The sequence below is a fragment of the Bicyclus anynana genome, chromosome 6 (genome assembly GCF_947172395.1).
Source record: "Bicyclus anynana chromosome 6, ilBicAnyn1.1, whole genome shotgun sequence".
Lineage (NCBI taxonomy): Eukaryota > Metazoa > Arthropoda > Insecta > Lepidoptera > Nymphalidae > Bicyclus > Bicyclus anynana.
Genome location: NC_069088.1, coordinates 9,618,984 through 9,640,495, shown reverse-complemented (window position 1 = coordinate 9,640,495; position 21,512 = coordinate 9,618,984). Strand labels below are relative to the sequence as shown.

General features: G+C 38.1%; 2 protein-coding genes across 8 annotated transcripts in view; one reads left to right on the top strand and one right to left on the bottom strand.

The window, feature by feature from the left end:
• Positions 1–16,496, top strand: part of LOC112052201 (probable WRKY transcription factor protein 1) — a 25,021-nt gene extending 8,525 nt beyond the window's left edge. For 5 of the 7 annotated variants that reach the window (XM_024091194.2, XM_024091191.2, XM_024091196.2 and 2 more), the window contains 17 exons: positions 608–713; positions 1,283–1,372; positions 1,893–1,989; positions 2,444–2,802; positions 3,674–3,784; positions 4,380–4,522; positions 5,384–5,463; positions 6,174–6,252; positions 7,268–7,353; positions 8,544–8,622; positions 9,731–9,821; positions 10,408–10,478; positions 10,882–10,999; positions 11,816–11,925; positions 13,362–13,459; positions 13,988–15,278; positions 16,094–16,496. In XM_024091194.2, coding sequence (XP_023946962.1) covers positions 608–713; positions 1,283–1,372; positions 1,893–1,989; positions 2,444–2,802; positions 3,674–3,784; positions 4,380–4,522; positions 5,384–5,463; positions 6,174–6,252; positions 7,268–7,353; positions 8,544–8,622; positions 9,731–9,821; positions 10,408–10,478; positions 10,882–10,999; positions 11,816–11,925; positions 13,362–13,459; positions 13,988–15,278; positions 16,094–16,180 — 3,096 coding nt within the window. In that variant the 3' untranslated portion in view covers positions 16,181–16,496. The remainder of the gene's footprint in view (positions 1–607; positions 714–1,282; positions 1,373–1,892; positions 1,990–2,443; positions 2,803–3,673; positions 3,785–4,379; positions 4,523–5,383; positions 5,464–6,173; positions 6,253–7,267; positions 7,354–8,543; positions 8,623–9,730; positions 9,822–10,407; positions 10,479–10,881; positions 11,000–11,815; positions 11,926–13,361; positions 13,460–13,987; positions 15,279–16,093) is intronic. The other 2 variants (XM_024091192.2, XM_052882317.1) reach the window with 2 other exon arrangements.
• Positions 15,912–21,512, bottom strand: LOC112052202 (uncharacterized). The gene is made up of 2 exons (XM_024091197.2): positions 20,904–21,512; positions 15,912–16,806 (listed from the first exon to the last, which is right to left on the bottom strand). The coding sequence occupies exons 1-2, from the start codon at positions 21,211–21,213 to the stop codon at positions 16,670–16,672; spliced, it is 447 nt and encodes a 148-aa protein (XP_023946965.1). The 5' UTR covers positions 21,214–21,512; the 3' UTR covers positions 15,912–16,669.

Here is a 21,512-nt window from a genome sequence, read left to right as displayed (position 1 = left end):
GGAGAGGAAGGCCAAAGAAGAGATGGTTGGATTGTGTGAAAGAGGACATGTGTGTAAAAGGAGTGGATGATGAGTTGACGAGTAATAGAAACGAATGGAAAAGATTGACATATTTTTCCGACCCCATTTAAGTGGGATAAGGGTAAGGAGATGATGATGACTTTCGAGCTAATAGGATTTAGAGGGTAATATTTGCAGCACTGCCACGGATCGCTCAAAAACGACCCATACAAAATGGCTCAAATTAATGACGTCATAGTGATCGTTAGACTTGTATGGGCGGTCAAACAAGATTACGTGTTTATACTTCATGTAATGAAAAATACCACTTATTGTATGTAAGGAAGCTGTATGAATTTTCATCTAATTACCATAAAATGTTTTGAAATTTTGTAATCTTATTTATTTTACTAATTACTAGCGGGCCCCTGCATTATCGTCTGCGTGGAATCCCTAAAGTCAAACATGAAAAATATATGCTGTTGTGGACCTTTTTTTATATATTTAAAACTGGAACAATGCCGTCATACATAATTTTTGCTTATCTTTAACTGTTTAAGCAGTACATGCAATGAAGGCTGGCACATAGCTTTTATACTGATTTCAGGTTTCAGAGTTCCAAAAACTTCAAATGGCGACACGTCTAGGAAGCTCGCATAACACTTACTCGAGCTCTGGAGAAGACAGTGGTGACGACGAATCGTCACGCAAATGTAATTATTTCTGACTTCTCTTTTTAAGAATGACCACAATCAACAATTACAATATGGAAAGGATTTTCTACCCTTTTTTTATTGACCTTATAGACTGAGTTTGTCATAGTCAAAACTTCCTCGTTTTTCCTAAAAAAAAAAAGTAGATTTTAGTTAGCCCCTGCTCTTACCTGAAATATCTATGACATGCAACTATGAAGTTTAGACCACGGTGGTTTTGGAAGGTTTCAAAGGTCCAATCTCCAGACCCTCAATAGTCCCAAGTATAAAGCATAATTTAATATGAAAATATACCTCAGTTACCAGACAAAGCTTTGTGGCAACTCACTGAAAATACTGTTAAAGACGAAACTTTATGGGTCTCTTGCAAAGGGTCGCCACAAAGCTAAGTGTATGGCGACTGGGGACATGATTTCCCATGATATCCCATATAAAATATTTTTATATTTTGACAATTCAGGGTCTGGATCTTTCCTATCTGCCAAAGCCACCGCAGTCAAACTGTACTTATGTACTAAGCATGCTCTGAGAAACTATATCTTAATCCATTAATATTGTTTTCAAAACAGGTAATAAATCGGGCGTTAATCTCAAGAACGAGGACCCGTTTAAATTAATGGAAATAAAAGCCATAAAGACAGCCTTACAAAAAACTAAAGGTATGTGATAAATACATATAATCAATTAAGGAAAAAATATTTTTTTCATGGCATGAATTTGTCTTGAAAGGAGATGTTTCATTTCAGGTCCACTCTTGTACCTCGTGTATCATTAAAATTAAAAAAAAACTACAAGAATTTTATTAAAATCTAAATAATTAATAAAATTAAAACCTAAGTTTTTGAGTTATGTCAAGATGGCGCCCTTAAAAGCTACTATGACATGACAATTGACAGCAAACGTCAAATCGACTACTGCATTGAAAACGTCATCAATTTGCCATCATTACCCGTAATAGTATTGCATTTCTTTGGAGAAAATGAATATCATTTCGAGTTATAATTAATTTCGAAGTAAATTCGTAGATTTGTATAATTAAAAATAGTTAAAAAAAAAATTTTCTTTCCACCAGGGTAAACTCCAACAGGGTCGACTGATCCTGGGCTCCATACAATTTAAGACCATCTATCTCCTTTATTAATTTTATGGGTATTTATCAATATTATTTTTGTTGGCTAGATCTCATGCGGTCAGTAGAAACATTCGAAGCGGACCATCTATCTGAAGTTCATGAAGAATCTTTCCACTTGCCTGGCCATTCCAACTTACATGACAAGTGAGTGATCATTTGATTTTTTTTAATATCTTGATGTACACTAATTAAAGCTGAAGAACCTGAAAGATTAAAATAAATTGTCTTTGCATTTGATAGATCGTTTATTGGGGAATATTATAGACTAGAAATCAGAATGATACCCTGTTAATTTATTTAGTAATAAAAGATTATATGAAAGTACATTTCTTGAAAGTTGCTAAAAATGATTAGACAATTATAGGTCGTACAGACTACTTTAGTATTTTAGTTGAGTACGAACGATTTTTGGGCGGTAAATCCAAAAATTGTTCGTACTCGAGATGTAATACGAGTATGCTTTAAGGTGGTTCAATAGGGGATGAATTGAGAAAATTGATTTTACAACGGCAGATATATTACAATAAAACATATTATTGTGCTGCTATTGTGTATCTATGTATGATATCGCTTTAACAATGAAGCTTTTGGTTTCAAGTAAATCGGAAGGCGGCGGCAGTTTGGGGGGATGGTCAAACGAGGGCAGCGTGTGTCGCGTACGGAATACGCTGCCGCAGCGGCACAAGTTCACCAACGAGCAGCACTCGCAGCAGCAAGTGCAGAACCAGCAGCACATACAGGCGCAGCAGCAATTACAAGTGCAGCAGCAGTTACAAGCGCAGCAGCAGTTACAAGTGCAGCAGCAATTACAGGCGCAACAGCAATTGCAGGCGCAACAGCAGTTGCAGGCGCAGCAGCAGTTGCAGAATCAGCAGCTGTTACAGGCGCAACAGCATCAGCAACATCAGCAGCGTCAACAACATATGCAATCGCAGCACCAACAACACCAGCAACAGAGTTAGTTGGCAATTTTTAAAAAATACATGTTTTGAATGAGACTAATATTCTTTTTTCCTCTGTAATTAATGTTTAGTGCTATAGCTTGGCAAATTCGTTCGTAACACTCCCGATGGCCCGCCCGGGGCGGGGGACGTGTAGCGATGATTAAAACACCCACGACTGATGCACCTCACTTCCCCGCACGCACGAATTCACACCCGTCTCTCCCCCGTCGCCCGCATATTATGGGAGTGTCATTAACGAACTTGCCAAGCTATAGTCATCCGCTCCGCTCATACGATCGGTCGGCTTGTGTCGTCACGAGCCGAGATAGCACGAAGTGTTTCGCGAGTTAGGTGGGGAGTAGTGAAAGACCAAGTGCTGGCTAATTAGGCGACTTGATCATTCTTGTCGTGGCATTGGATCCGTTCACACCTTTTATTGGATAATCCTTCATGGATTATTTTAAGATAGGCGGGGAGAATAACTTAATGGAAAAGGGGAGTGTTAATTTTAAAAGACGTCTTTAATCCTACATGCAACTGTCACAAGTTCGGGACTTCAGTCAAGGTTGTTCTCTGCCTCTCGAAGATTTATAGGTAACATTCTTAGTGAAAATTGGTATAACTGATAAGTTCCTATTCAATAATAGTGTTTTACTCTTTAAATCCACTTCTGAAGTCAGCCCGTTTTTCAGAGACGCGCGGCGATATATCTCATGGCGAGAGAACGATGTATTGTCAACCAATAGCAGTAATACGAAAATTTCGCTCTTTGTTTTGTTGTCATGGGATCATTTTTTCAAATGTCACTATTACAATGGGGGAGATAATGAGGTTATAGAGAAATATCAACCATGTTGAGAATACAATAGCTATGTTTATTATAGGTCACGAGGCTAACATCAACACTCTACAGCAGTTAGCGCAAGAGCTTCGCATGGAAACTGAGAAGATTATGGGCGAAAGAGCGCGGATATCGGACTTAGTGACAAACAAGGGTGAGAATTTTTTTTTAATAACTAAAACTTTCACTTAAATTAGTATTAAAGGTTTTTTATAACATTCAATCTTCAATGTATAAAAAAAATATGTGAAACTAGCGGACGCCCGTGTGGAAACACTTGATTAACAAAAAAGGATATAGTTAGTCAACCTTAAATGATAAACATATCTATAATGTCCAACATTAGAAACAATTTCGTCATATTTGTTTTTTCGGAACTGTATCCATTATGTATTTATGCAGTGCACGCACCGGAAGCTCTCAGAAGGAATAATTTGTCCGGACCTATTGGTTGTAGCGTGATGTAATATAATATTAGTATAGATACAGAGATCAACAATTTTTGCCAGCTTTTTTATATTAGCCAGCTGCAAGACCGATCTTTGCGATATGCCATGTGATGAGCTTTGACCTACCATACTGTTCAAATGTGGGTTAGTGGTTTAAGGTTGTAATGTTTGATTGATTACTATTAGCTGTTATTGATAATAATGGGTGCCAATGGCTGAATGTTCTTTGCAAGTTCCTGTGGAAGTATGAAAACTCTGAAATCAAATTGAGTAGTTGTTTTAAAAGTTTCCTGTGTATAGCGGAGAGAAAACAGAAGAAAGTGAACGAAGAGGTGCGAGCGCGCGCGGCGGCGTGCCCCGGCCCGGCCGAGCGCCGCCAGATGCAACTGCGCGCCTTGCTGGCTGACAAGCAACGCGAGCTGGAGGCGCTGCTGAACAAAGAGGTGAGTCTGCAGAGGTTCAACTGTATAAACGACAGAGAGGAAACAAGAAGTTGAAGGACGAAGTGATGCAGCTGCGCGCCTTGCTGGCTGACAAGCAGCGCGAGCTGGAGGCGCTGCTGAACAAAGAGGTGAGTCTGCAGAGGTTCAACTGTATAAACGACAGAGAGGAAACAAGAAGTTGAAGGACGAAGTGATGCAGCTGCGCGCCTTGCTGGCTGACAAGCAACGCGAGCTGGAGGCGCTGCTGAACAAAGTGGTGAGTCTGCAGAGGTTCAACTGTATAAACGACAGAGAGGAAACAAGAAGTTGAAGGACGAAGTGATGCAGCTGCGCGCCTTGCTGGCTGACAAGCAGCGCGAGCTGGAGGCGCTGCTGAACAAAGAGGTGAGTCTGCAGAGGTTCAACTGTATATACGACGGAGAGGAGACAGAAGAAGGTGAACGAAGAAGTGATGCAGCTTCGCACCTTGCTGGCTGACAAGCAGCGCGAGCTGGAGGCGCTGCTGAACAAAGAGGTGAGTCTGCAGAGGTTCAACTGTATATACGACTGAGAGGAGACAGAAGAAGGTGAACGAAGAAGTGATGCAGCTTCGCACCTTGCTGGCTGACAAGCAGCGCGAGCTGGAGGCGCTGCTGAACAAAGAGGTGAGTCTGCAGAGGTTCAACTGTATATACGAAACAGAGGAGACAGAAGAAGTGAACGAAGAGATGGAAGTGGGGTGGATATTTTTTATATTTTTTAACAATTTCTGACTATGATAAAAGTAAAATATTGATATTAAATTAACGTACTTGTAAACTATGCCTACTTGAAATAAATGAAAGTTTAATTTGAAATTGACAGCTAATTTATTTTTCACAGACAATCGCCGCTCCGTCTGAAGTTCAGAACATTAAAACGAGTTCGCGCGCCGCATCCGTCGTCAATCAATCCTATAACAGGTATAAAAGGTTTTTGATTAATATGTTATTACTATTAGGGCTCCGCACACGGGCCACCGGCCACAACCATAAAACGCCGCTATGGGCATACTTTTCATGATTTTATATGGACTCGGCCGGTGGCCACCACACGCTACAATCGTCGCTCCACGTCGTCCACTCGCGCGATTGTGATACTGTATGTATGGGTTAAAAAAGTAGGAGCCACCGACCACAAGTGTCCACTACCGGCCACGAGTGGCTGAGTCTTTTCCGACTAGTTAGAGGTGTATTAGTCATATTTCAATAATACGGCAAACATTTGTCTTTTTTATACGCTTTATATTTCTTCACTTCACTTGTAACTATGGAAAACCTTGAAATCTTCCCGGTTTTGATTAGGATGAAATTTTGCACACGCTCTGAGTTCTGATGACAATACATGACTAGCTTAGAAACTTCATTACAAATCCAACATTGCGGTCTCCCCAAAATGGCGTACTGACTGTTTGAAATCCACTCCCATGATATTTTAAATGAAAGGGTTTGCTATCAAGAATACGAAAAAAATAGTCACGTGACTTAAATCCAATATTTGTAATTTTAGTGCGTGCTAAAAGCGTGTTTTTTAGTTTTTTAAACTATTTAAAGTTATTTAAACTTGTTTACTTCACTGTACATTACCTATTTTATTTCTACTTTTAAATTGCATTTTTTTTAAATGATTACAGCGAACAAGAAGAACCTGTGTCTCGATCTGAACACGTGCCAATGGATTCGCAGACTTCGAGAGACACTGAAAACTTTAGAGTAAGTGGAATCTGTTTTTTACAATTGAATTGTGATTATTTTGGCATAAATTACATAACAAAAAAATTAATTTCAATAACTGCGTAAGATGAATAAATAATAAAAAAACGAATGATTGCCTGCTGGCATCTTATATACAAATATTTTATATACGTTTAAGCAGTATGTGCATATTTTGCCAGTCGCTAAAGTGGCAATGGGCACATAATTTGAAGTGCTGATGAATGTTGGGGTCCGAAGGTGCTGCAATGGCGACCCCCATACTGGAAAGCACAGTGTTGGTCGACCCCCCAGGACTGACGACATCAAGCGAGTAGCAGGAATTCGCTTTGTGGTGTTTGGAAGTCCCTACAAAAGGCCTACGTCCTGCAGTGGACGTCCATCGCCTGATATCTTCGACCATTAATAACAGGACCTGCCTCGCTAACCGTTACTCCTTTGGCAATTATCAAAAATCAATTATCTTACGCGATTATAAAAACTGTTGCTATAGAATCGATGTTTATAGAATTGTTTTTGTCGTTTTAGTCGTGTAAAGAGCTCCCTAAAAATGCCGGTTTGTGTAGTTGAATGGCATAATAAAACGGCCAAAAACTTGCAGTTTAGTAAAAGACGGAGTAACGTTTCGTTTCTACCGTAATTTTATCAAATTTGTAATAAAAACAATTTCTAAAAAGAATCGATTCTTTTGAGGGAACAGCTAAAAATCGATCAAGTAATGGAATATTCTATGTATATATTCCGTGGATAGTCTAGCGAGTAAGCGATGTGTTTGTTAGTCTGTGTAAAAATTATGCGTGTGTATTGCGAGTCAAATTTATAGTATGGACTCTTTAGTCTATGTACTATAATGAGGTTAAATATTTTCGATTCGTGTGAGTTCGTCCTCGTCCCCCTCAAAACCCGACAGACTTTTTTGTTGGTGAATTTGGGTACCAAACAGGTCCCTAATCTAAATAGTCAAAGGCTGATAATGATGAGGATGATGAAGATGATGAATATTATGATGATGTAGGGAGGAGGCGAGAGCGTGCTGGGGACTCGATCCATCAACACGGTTCCCTCGCATCTCGGCAGTGCTTACGGCAGCGACACTGATAGGTAAACTGCTTATCTTTTTAAAGTAGAACTTCTTTATACACGCTTGATTTGTGGAGTAAGGCAACAGAGTGCGTGCACGATAAGTTTGCGCGTGTCCAAAATCGGAACTAATCAAAAGTGCCGCCATCTTGTTGTCTATCTCTATCTATCCCTTGGTGGGTAAAAGAGATCACTAAAGCTGGCAACATAATTACGCCGCCAGTCGCGCGCAGACTTATCTTGCGCAAATGCGTTACGAAAAGTGTAATCGAAGTGACCTACAAAGCGCTAAACTACGACACAACAGACCTAGTGCCGAGCGTTAAGTCTTAACGGCATCATTGTGAACTAAGTCCGACGCAAGAGATGTCGCTACTAACCGCTACTAATTTTTAATTATTGACTCATGAGCATCAATCTCCTACTAAAAAGTGGGTGCACAATCATCAACCAAAAAACTTCCCCACTCAACGAGTGCCAAACACAACTTCTTCGCACCCAATTAGAAGTTGCATTTGCAAATTCAACCTTAAACTCAATCCTTAAGGTTGAATTTGCGCTGAATTTTGGGATTTTATTGAATATTGGGCTATATTTAAAGGCCTTTAGGTATAATTTTCTTTACCAATAATTCAAAAACTGTCAAAGCAAAATTGGCCAGTTTTTAAGTGAAATTTATTTATTTATTCTACATTATTGTGCGTCCTTTTATTATAAGAGATCAATGCTCATGAGGCTTAACACTTTTCTTGCATGACCTGCGAAATTTTACTCTGTTTATTTATGCTATGTTTTCTGCTGTTTTCTGCTTACCATCAGGTTGCCATCAGAGCCTATGTGATGATGCTTTTTCTTTTCTTAATTCGTAACGTAACAATCATCATTATCAACCCATATTCGGCTCACTGCTGAGCTCGAGTCTCCTCTCAGACTGAGAAGGGTTACGCCAATAGTCCACCACGCTGGCACAATGCGGATTGGCAGACTTCAGATCTCTGGTATGCAGGTTTCCTCACGATGTTTTCCTTCACCGTTTAAGACACGTAATATTTAATTTCTTAAAATGCACACAACTGAAAAGCTGGAGGTGCATGCTCCGGACCGGATTCGAACCCACACCCTCCGGAATCGGAGGCAATGGTCATATCCACTGGGCTATCACGGCTCAATAAACGTAACAATAGATAAATATTAAAATTGTATGTCGACAGTGCTTCCAGAAACAAGTCCAACCAAAGAAACCGTCCTAGAAGGCGCCCAACACAGGATCGACAATCCGAAGAAAATAATGTAAGTTCTTGTAAACCCCTTTTAAGTCTTAAGGTCCCTGTACTCATACAATAGTATTGTCAGTATCGTTAAGCAAAGTTTTTAAGGAATGTACCACATAAGGAAATATTACTTTAGACAGCCTCCGTGGCGCAGTGGCATGCGCGGTGGACTTACAAAACGGAGGTCCTGGGTTCGATCCACGGCTGGGCCGATTGAAATTTTCTTAATTTGTCCAGGTCTGGCTGGTGGGAAGTTTCGAGCCGTGGCTAGTTACCATCCTACCGGCAAAAACTTACCGCCAAGCGATTTAGCGTTCCGGTACGATGTCGTGTAGAAACCGAAAGGGGTGTGGATTTACATCCTCTTCCTAACAAGTTAGTCCACTTCCATCTTAGACTGCATCATCACTTACCACCAGGTGAGATTGTAGTCAAGGGCTAACTTGTAAAGAATAAAAAATAAAAAAAAACCAATACTATAATAACAGAACGTTGGAACCAACACACAAATCAATAAATAATAACACTGTTAGTATAAATTAACATATCTCTAATCAGACAAAAGACTCTTTTAAAATAGATTTTGTTATTTAATTCTCCCAGACCACTGTGTAAAAGTTGTTTTTCTATCCTTTGGAAAGTAAAGTGTCCATCAAGTTATTATAATCTGTGTCTTTCATCAAGATTATTCCATGTACTATGCCAGAAGTAAAGTATATATTCACTGTCATGGCATACTATAAGTATATATTAATTTATTAAGTTATGTATTTTTATTCTTTTATATTTATCAATGTAATCTGGTTTATGTATTTGTGTGCAATTATTTGAATGTATCTATTTTATTTTATTTATACAAGCTGCATTATCGTGTTTTTGCATTTTCCTAAACCCAAGGTTGCCTGGAAGAAATCGCTACGTAGCGATAAGGCCGCCTTTTATATCCTGCTTCTGTGCTATACTTTTTTCTGTCTTGTTATTTGTTTTTTCATAAGTTGTTGTGTACAAATAAAGTATAAATAAATAAGTAATTAATAAAGAAAATCTTTACATTTATAATACTATAGTGCGATGAATAGTAGTAGTAGATAGTACGAGAAATACTATAGTAGTATTTCATTCCCCAGGCTACCGTCACAAACAACAACGTGAACGCTCGACACGATTCGCGCCTCGACTCCTCCAACGTCAACCTAGCTCCGCCCGTTGCACCTAATAGTAAGTGGCAATCTATAATGTTATTATTATTTTTAAGGCATATCTTTTAAATCCTCATTATAAGGGAACTGATATGGAGCTTAAACTACGCTGCTACAAAACTAATGAGATCAGGTTGACATTGAAAATAACATTTGATTCTAATAATCACTATCAGGATGGATCTAGGATGCGTCAATGACATATCTATATCTCTTGACGATAGATAAATGGCGATGAAACAAAAGAAAGAACAATATTTTCCATGCCGCCGCTATTGGTCGAAGATATGCTGATGATCGCCATGCATATTTTCGAGCCTGTAGCGGCTCAGGCTAGACTCTAGTCTGAGCCTAGTGGTGTTAATAATAGTGATAAAAAATTGGTTAATAAATGACGTAGTTTTGAAGTAACAAACAAAAAAGGAATAAACTTAATGAGAATAAGTTTATTCCCCTATTTTTCAAGTTGGTTAAAATAGAGAAAATTCGCCATTACCCTTTGATAATGGAAATTTTTAAATTTGAAATATCAAAACTTCATGAATACTGTAAGTTCATTCGGATCTGCTGTACAAAAACTTACCAAAAAATTTTTTTTAATTCAGATGACGCTGCTGGAAATATGCCATACTCACATCTACCACCAACATGTTGGAATACTAACAAATCTAATCAGGTTAGTCACCACAATATTATTGCTATAGGAGTATTCCCCTCTTATAAACTAAAATTCCACTGGCTTCAAGTGGTTTTCGAGATTTCGTGTTATTATATTAAGATTGTATTTCATTTATCTCTATAGATAATAATTGGAACGAAGCGATAGCGATGATAGCTATAGCGAACTTCGTTCCATCCAGGTGTCCCTTGACACCTCTCAAGTTTTTTTTTATTAATTACCTATTAATAGAAACCCAAAAGACCTCCCGACCCCCAACCCTAAAAAGTCCCCCCGCGATAGCGATAGCGATGATAGCTATAGCGAACTTCGTTCCATCCGGGTGTCCCTTGACACCTCTCAAGTTTTTTAATATTAATTACCTATTAAAAAATAGTAAATGTTAAAAAAAACTCTTCAGGACATGCGAACGAACCAGTTCACGCAAAACAGTCACTCGCAGACCATGGACCGTTTGTTGGGCACGCCGCAGATGTCGTTTCCGCCCACTCTGCCCTACAACATGATGATGCCCTTTGGTGAGTACTCGCCCACTTGAAAATTCAAAATCAGGCCACACAACTCTTACGAGAAAAAGGTCGACCAATAGCGGCGCAATTGAAAATAACGCTGTAAGTAGCCCTAAAAAGTTGTACCATATGACAGTGTTTTTGACGTTTGGAAAATTTTAAAAAATACGTGATATTTAATTTAAGTTTTATAAGAAATCCTTAACTTTTATTAATTGATATCGATATATTTTGGACCCTTATTCATTGTACTACACGAAATTCATATTTTTTATATTAAATTTTACTCAACTACCCTATTAATTTAACGTACTAAAGGAATAATCCTTTAGTACATTGGTGTCCAAAGTGATCCAGGTGGACCCCCAAGGGTCCACGGGAGACTCAACAGGGGTCTACGTTGTTGTAACAAAAAAATGGGGGTTCACGGTTCATAAGCGGGGGGTCCATGAAATTGTATCTAGTTTCATACTGAATGGGGCGTTTTCTAAATAAAACAATTGGATTTTTTTGAGTCCTTGTAATGTGAGTATTTAGATGTTAAAAAGTAAAGATTTTGATTGGCCAACTTTACATCTACACAGCACAATAAATTGATTCCCACTTTGTTTCAAAAACTGATAATTATGTATTTAATTTGATTGGAACTGAGCTGCAACGCAATTTTCCATAATTAGCTATATTTTTTTTGCGAAATTTGGGGAAAATTGCGCATTTTAAAAGGGGTCTATGAGAAAAAATAGTTTGGGAACCTCTGCTTAATAGGTACAAACATCGAGTATGGCTGTAGTATAGGTGTATGTGTATAGCGGGTGTTGCCCACAGGGATGGTGGGCGGCTGCGGCTGCGGCTGCGGGCTGTGGGGCGCGTGGTGCTGGCAACAGCTCGTGCTGCAACAGCGCGAACTGCACGCGCTGCGCGAACAGCTCAATCATGTGAGTGTTAAGCTGACGGTTCCGGTTATCATATATCATAACTTTTGATAATGAATGTTATCGCCGCGCTGCAACGACTTGCGGTACGGACGGCTTCAGTGTGCTCGTGGCGTTCGAGCCGTCCACATGTCTTGTTGTGTAATTCTTTATGGGTTACTTGGGATAGGTGGGGAGTGACTTGAGTGGAAAAGGGGAGTGTTTGTTAACAGTCAAAGGATCCTTTGACCCTACACACAACGTTCACAAGTGCGTGACTTCACTCAAGGTCATTCTCTGCCATTCTAGTGTCTTATTTTGATTACAGTTTGATTCGTTAATTAAGTTGTCCTGACAAATGTTGTGAATCATAACCTTTGTTCGACATTAGTTTTCTTATTGTTGTAATCACCTCTGAGTCCGATAATATGATTATAAAGAGTTTGTTTTTGGAGTTTACTCTTTAAAAATCGATTTTTCATATATAGCCCCCGGTATGAAAAAAAATGTGGACAGTAAAATTCGATGAACGAATGATAGCGTTACGTTTTTTATGCGCAAACTATTCTGCGCATCTTTCACCGTCATGTGTACGCTGTTGGCGGGCGCGCACGCCGCGGCCTGCTGCTTCTCGTTTGCGCACCTTTCACTTTTCAGGCTTTAATATTGAGACTTACATAGTGCTTGCTGTGAGGCAACTTACACCTATTTAGACAGTCGATCTAAAAGAGTAAACTCCATTCGTGCTTTCGGAGCTGACACGCACTATTTTTTTTTAATTTCAATATGGCTTTGCAATACATTTAGCCATACAGAACTATATTGAACAAAAGGCATTCTACTTAAAGCAATAAAACTTTAAAATGCAGCAAATCGACGAAAATATATCGAGATTTACATGTAATTCCTACGATTATCCCGCCAAACTCTTATAAAGAGTAACAACATTGTCACCACAGGATCACCAATTCTTAAGGAGTCAAAATTAAGCGTTAGATATATTTTTGTGAATCAAGTCTAATTGACAAACTGTCTTGTGCTCTCAGTAATAAACCGTTTGTGTTTTCAATGTGTATATAATAAACCTTTTTTTTTTATTCTTTACAAGTTACAAGCCCTTGACTACAATCTCACCTGATGGTGAGTGATGATGCAGTCTAAGATGGAAGCGGGCTAACTTGTCAAGGAGGAGGATGAAAATCCACACCCCTTTCGGTTTCTACACGGCATCGTACCGGAACGCTAAATCGCTTGGCGGTACGTCTTTGCCGGTAGGGTGGTAACTAGCCACGGCCGAAGGCTCCCACCAGCCAGACCTGAACAAATTAAGAAAATCTCAATCTGCCCAGCCGGGGATCGAACCCAGGACCTCCGTCTTGTAAATCCACCGCGCATACTACTGCGCCACGGAGGCCGATACCTGTTTCTGTAATATCGATATTTATTTTATTTAATTTTAGCTGGAAGAGCGTTGGCGAGCTGAAACCGCTTCTCACACCCTGAACAACCAGGTGCCGCCCGGCAACCGAGCCAACAACTACTGGGACAACTTCAGGAGGTACTTCATCCTACTGTACTACTGATGTTGACTCTACTTGAAATCACTATTACGTCTTCATATATTGTATGTGTTTCTAATTTCAGATATTAGAAAACAACAATTATACATACATACCTACCTATAGTTTTATATGAATAGTTGTAAAATAGTATTTATGTTCATAATATATATTCCGGTCACTGCACTTCTAACGCACATACGGGTAAGAAACGTGTGACAGTGTTACCTTGTGGCTTTATTATGTTTTATCGTTTAAATTATATATTTTATTGTTTATGTTAATATATTATCGACATTGAACTGACGAAAATATACTTAGTTTTTACCTTCGTAGAGTTGTTTTTCTACTAACAATTTAATCTGAGTACATAACCAATCGGCTCACGTATTACAATCTGTGTACGCCGTATCAGAATCAACATGTAACTAATACTTCAAAGATATTCAAAAGCGCTTATATCACACGCATTGACAACGTACGCTACGTTAGACAGATAGCTATGTCTGATCCGGTCTCGTCCGCAGCTACTCGCGGCAGAACCTGCTGTCGGGCGCCAGCAAGAGCAACGCGGAGGGCCCGCCGGCCGCGCAGCCGCTGGCCGAGCGCTCGCACAACAGCCTGCACCACACCTCCACCTCGTCCTCGCCCTCGCTCACGCCCAAGCGCAACACGGCGCCCGAGCCGGCCGCGCGCCGCCCGCGCCGCAACCTGCCGCCGCCCGCCGCGCCCGACGTGCTCAACGTCAACCAGAACCCCGAGCCCGCCGCCGGCCCGCAGCGCAACCTCGACTGCGCCGACCCCATCCCCGAGATCGTGCGCGCGCACTCCAACAACCTGGACGCGCCCGCCGCCGCCGCCAAGCTGCCGGCCAAGAACGCGCCGGGCCGCAACCGCTCGCTCGACTTCTCCCCGACCAGCAACGTCGACATCGCGAGCGCGGCCGACGCGCCCAACCCCAACCTGGCGACGGCCGCGCGCGAGGGGCACGACAAGGCGACGTCCAAGCTGTTCGACCTGCTGCGCGAGAACGTGTACTCCGAGGTGACCGCGCTCATCGACGTCAACGAGTCGCACCCCGACTTCCTGATCCAGCTGTTCCGCGAGCTGCAGCTGATCAGCTCCGAGCCGCTGCGCCAGCGCGTGCTGCAGTCCGTGCGCGGCGTGCTCGCGCAGTTCGCGGACGAGGCGGTGTCCAGCTCGTGCGCCGACTGCGCCGCGCCGGTGCAGGTGGACGACAAGATCGTGCGCTTCCTCTTGACGAGGAGCGAGCGAGTGTTCGACTCGGAACTGCTGGAGTCGTTGGCCTCGCTCATCCTGGGCGGGCTCGCGGACGGTCGCCGCTCGCGGAGACTGCTCCAGTCGCTCGCCAAGTACGAGGGCACGAGAGTGTGCGACGTCTCGAGCGACATCGTCGAGAACTTGCCGCAGTTGAGCTCCGGGAGTACGGAGGACGAGGAGTCCGCGCATTTGACGAGCGAAATATCCGAGTCGTCGATCCTGCAGGACGTGGCGGGCTCGCTGAACCTGTTCAGTTCGAGCGAGCCGCGCCTGCACCAGATGAGCGCGTGCCCCTACGACGCGTGGCCCGGCCACGTGCACGTGGGCGTGGAGGGCGCGGACGACGGCAGCCCGCGCTCGAGCCGCGAGGGCAAGGTCGACCTCGTGGACTGCTCGGAGATGCAGAACGGAGACCTGGCGGAGGCCGACCAGACGTGCCGCTCCGAGCACGAGGCCGCCGACGGCCTCGACGAGGCCGCGGGCAACGCCGAAGCTCTGCCCGACGTCGTCGACACTGAAGAAGTCACGCCGACAGAGGTAAGACATGTGTTGTATTGCAGATGTCTACCCCTGATTAATTGCGCTAACCGTAACAAATAACTTTCATGGTTCATCTGAATAACAACTAAAATCTTTGTATCCTAATAATTTTTGATTTTTTTAATTGTATCTTTTTTATGTATGTACCAAATAAAATACTCTCTTTTATGATATTTAATAAATACAATGAATAAATTTGCCTTTATAATCTTTTTTCCATCTTCATTCCTTCGTTTGTTGCTTTATTTCCAAAATGAAGGAATATACTGGGATCAAATGGAAATTTTATGAAATATGAAAATAAATACTAATTTTCATGATAATTCAAAAGATTCAGCTTAAATATTATTTTTTAATTGATAATTACTATATTATATAGTCTAAACATCATATCCATTTTTAATATGTTCTATATTTTGGTTTCATAAATTATTATTCAAATTAACACCCTTGGTATTGCTCCACTTTTCACTTCTGCTATACTTGTGCTCAAGAATATAATTCAAGCAATTAATACCTAGATGTGTGCTATACTTCCATATTTTCCATTAACTATAACATTATAAGATTTCTGGGTAAGAGATATAGAGATCAATGAAGGGGGATAAGCTTAAAAAATACAATAAAACAAAATTTTCAACAATACTTTATTACATAGATTCTCATCAGCAGGTACTAATATCACAGATAAAATATAGTTAACTTGTTTAAATGCTTGACTTCTTGTTTATGTAACCCTAAGAAGAAATCTAACCCTAACTCTAAAACATATCACGGTTGGAACATAACATTTTGATATGTTTACATTAAAGGCTGAAGCAGAGTGGCTTGGGCTTGACCGTGTGCCAACAAGGCTGCACATGGAAGAATCATCTGAAAAACAAAAAGGTGAAATTTAATATTTAATTAAAGTGGAGCAAACACCCAAACATCAAACTTTTTTTGTTTGTTCTATTGTTTGAGTGACCCTGAAAAAAAAATAATTAGATCTTCTTTTACTGCATCTGTAACAGAGAAACAGAACAAATCGAAATTAATTTTCTTTTCCTTTTTTCCAGATTAAGAATAAGAAGAAGTGACAAATCATGACATTCTCCAATTCATCATTTAGTTCATATTTTAAATACTATATTTGTGTATTTTTATTATTAATTATTCTGTTTATATTTCAGTTATGTAATATTTATTTAGAATAAATAAATATATAAACGACTAGTTTCCTTTTTTAAAATAAAAAGCCTCCCATTGCCCAGTTTTTATCTTTATTATGAAACTTCTTATATAATTAATATATTGCTCAAGTATTCCAATTTCTTTAAGAAATACATATAGTAATAGAAATTCTTTAGAGTCCCAAGATCACTATTGTCTATCACATTTGATTTTAGTCACGGACACTGTAGCAGGTGAAAATAATTGCCGCCATGCAAGTTCCAATACAGATCCTCCAGCGTATCTTCAGAACACTTTTCCAGTTTCTTTTTCTCTATTGTCTCAGGTTCTAATGTTTTCTTTATTTGTACTTCTGCAGATAAAGTTAATATTTCTAAATTAGTTTAGTTGTAATATTGCAGAATTTCATCTAATAAACTATATCATATGGACCATGAGACAACGAGAAATATCTGGATTGTTGTGAGTGGGGCGCAGTAAACATGGGTTGTAGTTTTGAGGCGGTGGCACCGTACCCTCTGAAATAAAGTCGAATTTCGTCATACTATGCCCTTCAATATACCACAGCAGGAATCCACATGTCCAGTTTCATTGCAGTTTCAAATTCTTCAACTTACTTTAATACAACTCTTTCAAATTGACTGTGCTTTTACATGGCAGCACATATAATACAGCAGATGCTCATTTACTTTGAAATATCAAGCTTTAGTTTCTAAAGTAATGTAGTATATACTACAGCACTACTTAATGTGTTTACCAACACAAATGGGGGTGTTAAAAATGAGGGTAGGATTCGCTAGTCATTTCACACCTAATAATAATTATAATTAACTTGTTCTTAAATTGATGAAAATAAATTAGAATAATAAGCTTAGAATAATTTGATTAATTTAAAATATTTTTAATAACATTTTATAAACAAACAATACATAATTTAAAATAAATAAGTTATCAAATTATATGCATATTCTACCTTCATTACTAATTTGTTTGTTGGTAAACAGTACACATCAAGTAGGGCTGCAGTATAGTAACAATAAAGTCATACAATAACATCAAACTCCTATAAAAAGTGGATGCACAATGTGCCAAACACAACTTCTTGGCACTCAATTCAAGTAGTTGAATTTGCAAATTCAACCTTAAACTCAATCTTAAGGTTGAATTTGCTCTAAATTAGCGATTTTATTGAATATTGGACTATATTTAAAGGCTTTTAGGTATAATTTTCTTTACCAATAATTCTAAAACTGTCAAAGCAAAATGGGCCAGTTTTTAAGTGAAATTTTCTACATAATTGTGCATCCTTTTGTTATAAGAGGTCAATGTACAATATTAAAAAGAATTAATTTTGAAAACAACTGACTTTGTCCAAAATTTATAACATTTAAACTTTAATAAACTAATTGAGAAACATTTTTAAATCAGCACGTGTGACACCAAATCATAAAATTTTCCATTGACACATTTTTTAAAAGGTTTGAAAAAAGGTTAATTATTATCAATCTATTTGATTGTAAGAATATATCATATTCATAAATACTCCAAGATTTAAAATTCAACCTGAAAACACTATCTGCTATGATGGTCTAAGTTATCTGTGCTATTAAGTCAAGCCAGTTTTGTTTACTATTTTTTGCTTTCAGTTTTGTATTAAAAATCATGGTTTATAATGCTAACACTGAAATAATGGTAATTTCCATCTCAGTATTTAACAAGATTCTAGGAAAAATCATTTAGTACAAGCAAGCATTTAGATTAATTTAAACCAAAAAATCAGACAATGTTTATTATAACTTCAGGTCCAAGTGATATCACGAAATGGCTGCCAGTGATTTGGCATTTGAAAAATATAACATACGCAAATTTACTTGAGATTTATATATATTTAGAAAATATTTAAAGACTACTCTGTCTTTAAATATTTTTAATTAAAATTGCTATATTTCAGACCCTTATTCCAAGTACTATATGATAAATATATAGTACTTGGAATATACAAAATTATAAATTAAAATAAGTGCAGCTTAAATTCAGCTATACTCTATAGTATAGGCAATAATTGATAGCTCAACTTCTTGTGCACAAATACAATGATGGTTTGATTATGTAGATATATACAATGCTTATAGCAATTAGACGAGCATCATTTAGATATAATTTTTTATATTATATTATTTGTACGCAACTGCAAGAAGGATTGTTAATTTTAGCATTTCAATTCTGTTTATCTAGACCTCAGACTTTTGGACTCACACTCAAATTCACCAACAAAATTGTCTGATGAGGTAAAAATATTTAACATCATTATCCTGTATCCTTACACTACACACAACTATAAATTTAAATTGTAATACACACATATGTATATTTTAACACAGTGAAACATTCATTCCATAGATGCGGTTTGTGTGAACATGTTAGATCAAGATCATATACTTTTGACAGAGTGGTAACATCTAACAAGGCAGCTAATTTTGGCAAGACTCATGGTAATTTTGTCTGGTGGGAGGCTTCAGCCATGACTAGTTACCACCCTACCAGCAAAAGTGCACCCCCAAACGATTTAGTGTTCCAATACAATGTTGTGTATAAACTATAAGGGGTGTGGATTTTCATCCTCCCCCTAACAAGTTAGCCATCATCACTTACCATCAGGTAACATTGTATCAAGGGCTAACTTCTAAAAAGTAAAAAAAAAATTGGCCTGGGATCCAGACATGAGTAAGCCTAAGATGGGCAACACAAGCACTTATATTTATTGCTCAAGAACAACTAGACTGATTTGGCTGAAAATTGGTGGAGACGTAGGTTGGGATCAGGAGATGGACATAGGATAAGGGTAGGTAGGAGTAGGGGTATGCTAGGGTAATAGTAGGGTAGGTAGGAGTAGGGGTATGCTAGGGTAATAGTAGGGTAGGTAGGAAGATTCATGTATATTAAAGTACAAATTTGTGCAATTTACATCTGAAAGGAAGTCATATAAATTCACAAAATCCAAATAATGACATTTTTTATATATTGTGATATTTACATATTTTTAAATATGTAAATATCATAATATATCCAAAATATGCAATCAACATAATATTATGATAATATATATATTATATTAATATATCATGATATTTACATATTTTACATATTACAGTAGGTACTTATCATTACTTAATTAAAATAAAAGTAGTTTAAATTAAAAAACATTCTAGACACATCACAAAATACAAAAGAGTATTATAGTATGCTCCAAACTTAAACAAACAAGGCATATAATTAATAAAATGTCATCTCAGTCAGGTACAATATAATTAATAGTTGTCTGCTGCTACTGAAATTACAATGTCAAAGAGGACTCAAGAGTTTAGTGCATACTATACAGAAAGAAACTTTTGTAACTCTCAATGCAACAGGTGTAGTACTTTCATCATACTATACCAATAGTCTTGTGTCAATCAGTCATATCAGAATTTCCATCTGATATAAAATCAGTTTTGAGATTTGACATGGAATTTTATTGTATTAATAGCTCATTAGTCAATTACAATCAAGTACAATAACACTCATACATGTGTAGTAAAGGGCAATTGTTTTAGATCATGATGACCTGTCTAGCATTTTAAATAACTTATCTATCCAGTAGTAAGACGCTTAGTAATATATATATAAAATATATGTAAGACGCTTAGTACTATTCATAAAAATCACAAAGCTTTAGACAAAATAATTAACAATAGTAAACTTTCTATGTTGCATCTTGAAAAATAGATAGGTAAGTGAAGACAAAAGATTACAAAACAATAATCAAAATTACCTAGATCAAAATACAACTTTTCAAGAAATATGTTATCAAGAAAATCTACAATTTGTGGGAAACTAAGTATTCTGAAACTTGAACAATAATAAAAATATCAATTAACTCTTTTTTTATTAATATTTTATAGATTTTAACCACTCAGCCATTGACCTACCAGGGTGTAACCTAAGTTTAGGGCCACCTGGCTATTAGAACCTGAAGTTAACCATTTTAGAACAAAAATTATAAATTTTCATGATAACATTATTCTCATTAAAACATTCAAGATTGACACAGGGCTACTTTGCGATAAATTAGTCTATTCAATTTGAAACTGCAATAAAACCCCTTTTAAACTTGTAATTAGTAATTTTTAAACTTGACCGAAGTTAACTGTAGAAGTTGAATGTAGGTAAATTCCTGCTGCATTGTTAATTTATATATATTAATTACTTCACATTTTCATTTAATTATATAGTAAAAATAATGTCAACGAAATAAATATATTAAACAACAATAAATTTATACAAGAATCTCATTGAAATTTCTAAATTTATTGAATAGTTAAGCCACATGTTTGTATTAAAGTCAATCTCATTGGTTAGGCATTACAAATATTTCAATGAGATTCCAAGTAAATATTTTGGAAATCTTACCTTCACGTAGGCGTTTTGTTTGTGGATATGTACTGTGGTCCGCGCTTCTTTTCCTTGTATTGCATAGTGGTGATGTTGATTTGGCGTCTACATGTGACACCTCAACCATTTCACAGTCTTGGTCTGCGAGTACCTTTTCTAATCCCTTGGCATCATGGTAACCGTAGTAACAATTCGTTGAAATGTGTATGTTCTGGCAGTGACCCATCATCATAGTCTTGGTATCGGGGCATACGGGCGCAGGTCGCATAGCTTCAAAGTTATTTTTGGCGTCATGCATAGGATATAAGTTAAATCTGCTGGCTGGCATTGTATTGTTAGCACAAGTTTCAAGCCGAATCTGAATCACAGCCTTGATAATCGTTTGAAGTCTGAAATTCTGAATTAAACACGAGGCACCGTAGCGTGCTTCTTTAGTATCCGTGCTGTTTTTGAGGACTTAATAGCTCTTATGCGTGATACACCGAAAAGATACAAGAAGTGGTGTTTCAAAACTAGTTTGTATTATTTTAGTTACCTAAGTATTTTTAAATTGTTTAGTCATCAATATTTAATTCATCACATTCACATTTATAATTACACCCATAGATAATATATGATTTTTTTAAC

What these genes read in the sequence shown, in the direction of transcription:
- LOC112052202 (XM_024091197.2), bottom strand. Translation starts at nt 21,213, where the DNA reads ATGCCAGCCAGCAGATTTAACTTATATCCTATGCATGACGCCAAAAAT. An exon ending in AACAAAACGCCTACGTGAAG is followed by an intron (nt 16,807 to 20,903) that starts GTAAGATTTCCA and finishes CTTTATCTGCAG; the next exon opens with AAGTACAAATAAAGAAAACA.